This window comes from Oryzias melastigma, linkage group LG20 (assembly GCF_002922805.2).
Source record: "Oryzias melastigma strain HK-1 linkage group LG20, ASM292280v2, whole genome shotgun sequence".
NCBI lineage: Eukaryota > Metazoa > Chordata > Actinopteri > Beloniformes > Adrianichthyidae > Oryzias > Oryzias melastigma.
The window spans coordinates 25,480,089-25,483,242 of NC_050531.1; the positions used below are offsets into that span (position 1 = coordinate 25,480,089).

General features: G+C 43.2%; 1 protein-coding gene across 1 annotated transcript in view; it reads right to left on the reverse strand.

The window, feature by feature from the left end:
- Nucleotides 1-3,143, reverse strand: part of LOC112139074 (HERV-H LTR-associating protein 2) — a 10,615-nt gene extending 7,472 nt beyond the window's left edge. Inside the window, exon 1 of the mRNA XM_024261771.2 lies at nucleotides 2,858-3,143. Coding sequence (XP_024117539.2) covers nucleotides 2,858-3,086 — 229 coding nt within the window. The 5' untranslated portion in view covers nucleotides 3,087-3,143. The remainder of the gene's footprint in view (nucleotides 1-2,857) is intronic.
- Between the last annotated feature and the right edge of the window lie 11 nt (nucleotides 3,144-3,154).

Consider the following 3,154-nt stretch of genomic DNA (forward strand, 5'->3'; position numbering starts at 1 on the left):
ATGTTCCTTCTTCTTGATGTTACCATGGCTTGGTACTGCCACATCCACCACAACGGCTTTCCTCTGTTCTTTATCCACCACTACAATGTCTGGTTGGTTCCATTACCATCCTGTCTGTTTGGATCTGGAAGTCCATCAGGATCTTTGCTCTCTCACTCTCTACCACTTTCTGAGGTGTTTTCCATTTTGACTTTGGGGTTTCTAGTCCATGCGCATGTTTCTGTATATTATTCCAGCTACTTGGTTGTGGCGCTCCATGTATCCTTTCCCAGCCAGCATCTTCCACCCTGCAGTTCTGTGCTGGATTGTTTCCTCTTTGCACAGCCTACACCTTGGGTCTTGTCTGGTGTGGTAGATCTGAGCCTCTATCGCTCTGGTGTTCAGGGCTTGTTCCTGTGCTGCCAGGATCAGAGCTTCTGTGCTGTCCTGCAGGCCAGTCCTCTCTAGCCATTGGTAGGATTTCTTGATATCAGCCACTTCAGTTATTGTCCGGTGGTGCATCCCATGCAGGGGCTTGTCCTCGCATGAGGTTCTGTCCTCCAGCATCCTCTGCTTTCCATTGTCTGAGACCTTCACTGAGCACGCTGTCAGTTGGGGTGGGGCTCACTCACTCCATATGCCTGTAGAGAGAGAGCTGCTGTGGGGTGCAGAGTCTGGCAGCTCAGGTTTCATTGAAACATTAAAAAAAAGAAAGGTAAAAAGGTCTCCTAATTGTATTTCCCGCCCCCTCCCCCTGTAGTTAATACTAGACTGAGAGCCTTCAAGTTCAGCCACAGAGACACAGAAACACAGTGGAAGTGGCTGTCATACAGACACAGCCCCCTGTACCAGGACAATCTTTTAATAATAAGTGTATAAACTCAAGGAGATATGATTACTGATGTTTTTACTCTCCACAACAAATAAACCTTATTCCTCAAAATCTTCTGTCTCTTCCATACATTCTAGGTGAGAAATCAACAAAAAGAGTTCTTTATACTCATCATCCTAAAAACATTAGCTGGTTGCCCCTCCCACTTGCTGATGCAGCATCAAACTCAGGAACACATTTTTTAACAGTGAATTTGTTGCGGTGCGAAAGCGGGGCAGGGCACGCAAATTTGTCGCGCGAATCATGTTTGGTGTGATTGCACCTTTAGATGCTGTCACAGGGCCTGGAGAACTACCAGAAACACACAGTTGAGGAATGTTACAGGATATAAGCTGTACATTGATAAGATAGGCCCAGTGGCTCCACGTTATGCTGTGGGACAGAAGGTCTTGTTGTCCTCTGCTGGTCTCTACAAGTGGAAAACTTCAAATGTTCTCTCATTTTGTTGGTCCGTTTTCTTTGTCAGAGATTGTCAACTCAGTAGCAATATGCTTTTGGCTCCCTAGACCTCTTCGTGTGCATCCAATGTCCTTAGTCTCTTAGAATAGAATGGTCCTTAAGCGGGAAGGGGCTTGGACATCAGTGATAGCAGACAAGCAGCATCTTTACACTGCTCTGTCCATCAATCACCACAAATATAAACTCTCTATGAAGTCAGGCAAAGAGGGGGACAGCCGTTGATCTTCATTCCCTTACCCACCCCAGGTTGGGGGATCTGTGTCCCTTGGGTGTTGGCTTCCCGGGCCTGGTGGTCCTCTCTCTACCCCTGAGATTCCTGAGATCCCTGCCTGAGCCATGAGCCGGGGATCAGATCATATTTGAGCCTGGGGGTGTTTGTGTCCCTGTGGTACACATGTCCAAAACTACATATCCCACTTTTGTCCAAAACAAGAAGCCATTGGCTCTGTTCTGTTTGCTCAGCGGCTGCATAAGACAAACAAAATATCAATAGTAGTAATAACAGAAATTGAACATTTAAGGTCACAACTGCACCACTCCATGATTAGTTAGAATTCATGCAGGTTTAAAACTACATCACCAGCAGTCTGCCTGTCTCTGATTAGAAGTTTTTCTGTGAGACTCAAAGTCATGTCGAGAATGAAGAGTTTTCAAACGAAGTAATTCAACTAGGGATGTCCCGATCACGTGATCAGAAATGGGGCCCGATCATGTGGTTGATGACTCGATCGAAATTGGTTGTTTTCCACCGATAATGATCAGATATTTAATTTATTCTTATAATAATCAGCGGTTTATATTTCAGGCATATTATTGCTCCACTAGAGGTCTGCGTGTCATGAACAGATCACAAAATGTGATTGCCTTAAAATGCAGCAGAAAACGACAGGAGTTTAAACAGGACGCTAACGTAAACAATCAGTCAAGCTCGCTAGATGTTCAAAGATTCAGACTTCTGGGATCAATAACTCCTTTAAAAACCCTTTAAACTGACAGCTGGTGTCTCTGTTGGTTTGTCTTAATGTAAACACGGAGGCCTTTTAACAGAAAGAAGAAAGAGTTTCTGTTTCTTTTTAATGTGAAGATCTTCATGCTGCAGACAGACGGATACACAGCAGCTGCTAAATGCTACATGCTAGCGCCCTGATTTAAGTCCTTAGGACCCAAGCTGTCCTTTGATACGCCTGTTTTATTTATCTGACAAAAGTTTTAAAAACATTAACTACTGTGGTAATAAAGCCAAAAAGGTGATATCTTAATAACTTTAAAAAAGAATCAAATAGTCTTTAATAAAATAAACTAATACAATGTTCTTTTTTCTTTCTTTCTTTCTTTTTTTTCAAATAAACACAAAATCAATTGACTCAGAATCAGATCGGGCCCAACAAAACCTGATCGGGACATCCCTAATCTCAACATCAGACAGAAACTTGACAGTCTGATGTAAAGTTTCAAACATCATCTATCTCCTGAATTTTTGAACAAAAAAGAATGAAATTCTCTTTTGCATTGTCTGTTTATTCATACCTGTCACTTTCACATTGACATAGCTTGTCTCTTTTCCTTCTTCTATGGTGAAAGTGTCACATTGATATCTGCCTTCATCTTGAACCTTCACTCCAGTCAGCAGCAGGGAGGCGTTTCCCTCTGAGATCCGATCCTGGAACAAAGACGTTCTGCCCTTAAACCGCTGGTCCTGCTCTGCCAGTTGGTCCTGATTCTCAAAGAAGCCGTGGACATGAACTTTTCCTGGCATTAGAGTCCAAAAGATAAAAGTATTGTCTATAGGTAGGAATTTGCAGGGAATGATGCAGCTCTCCCCAA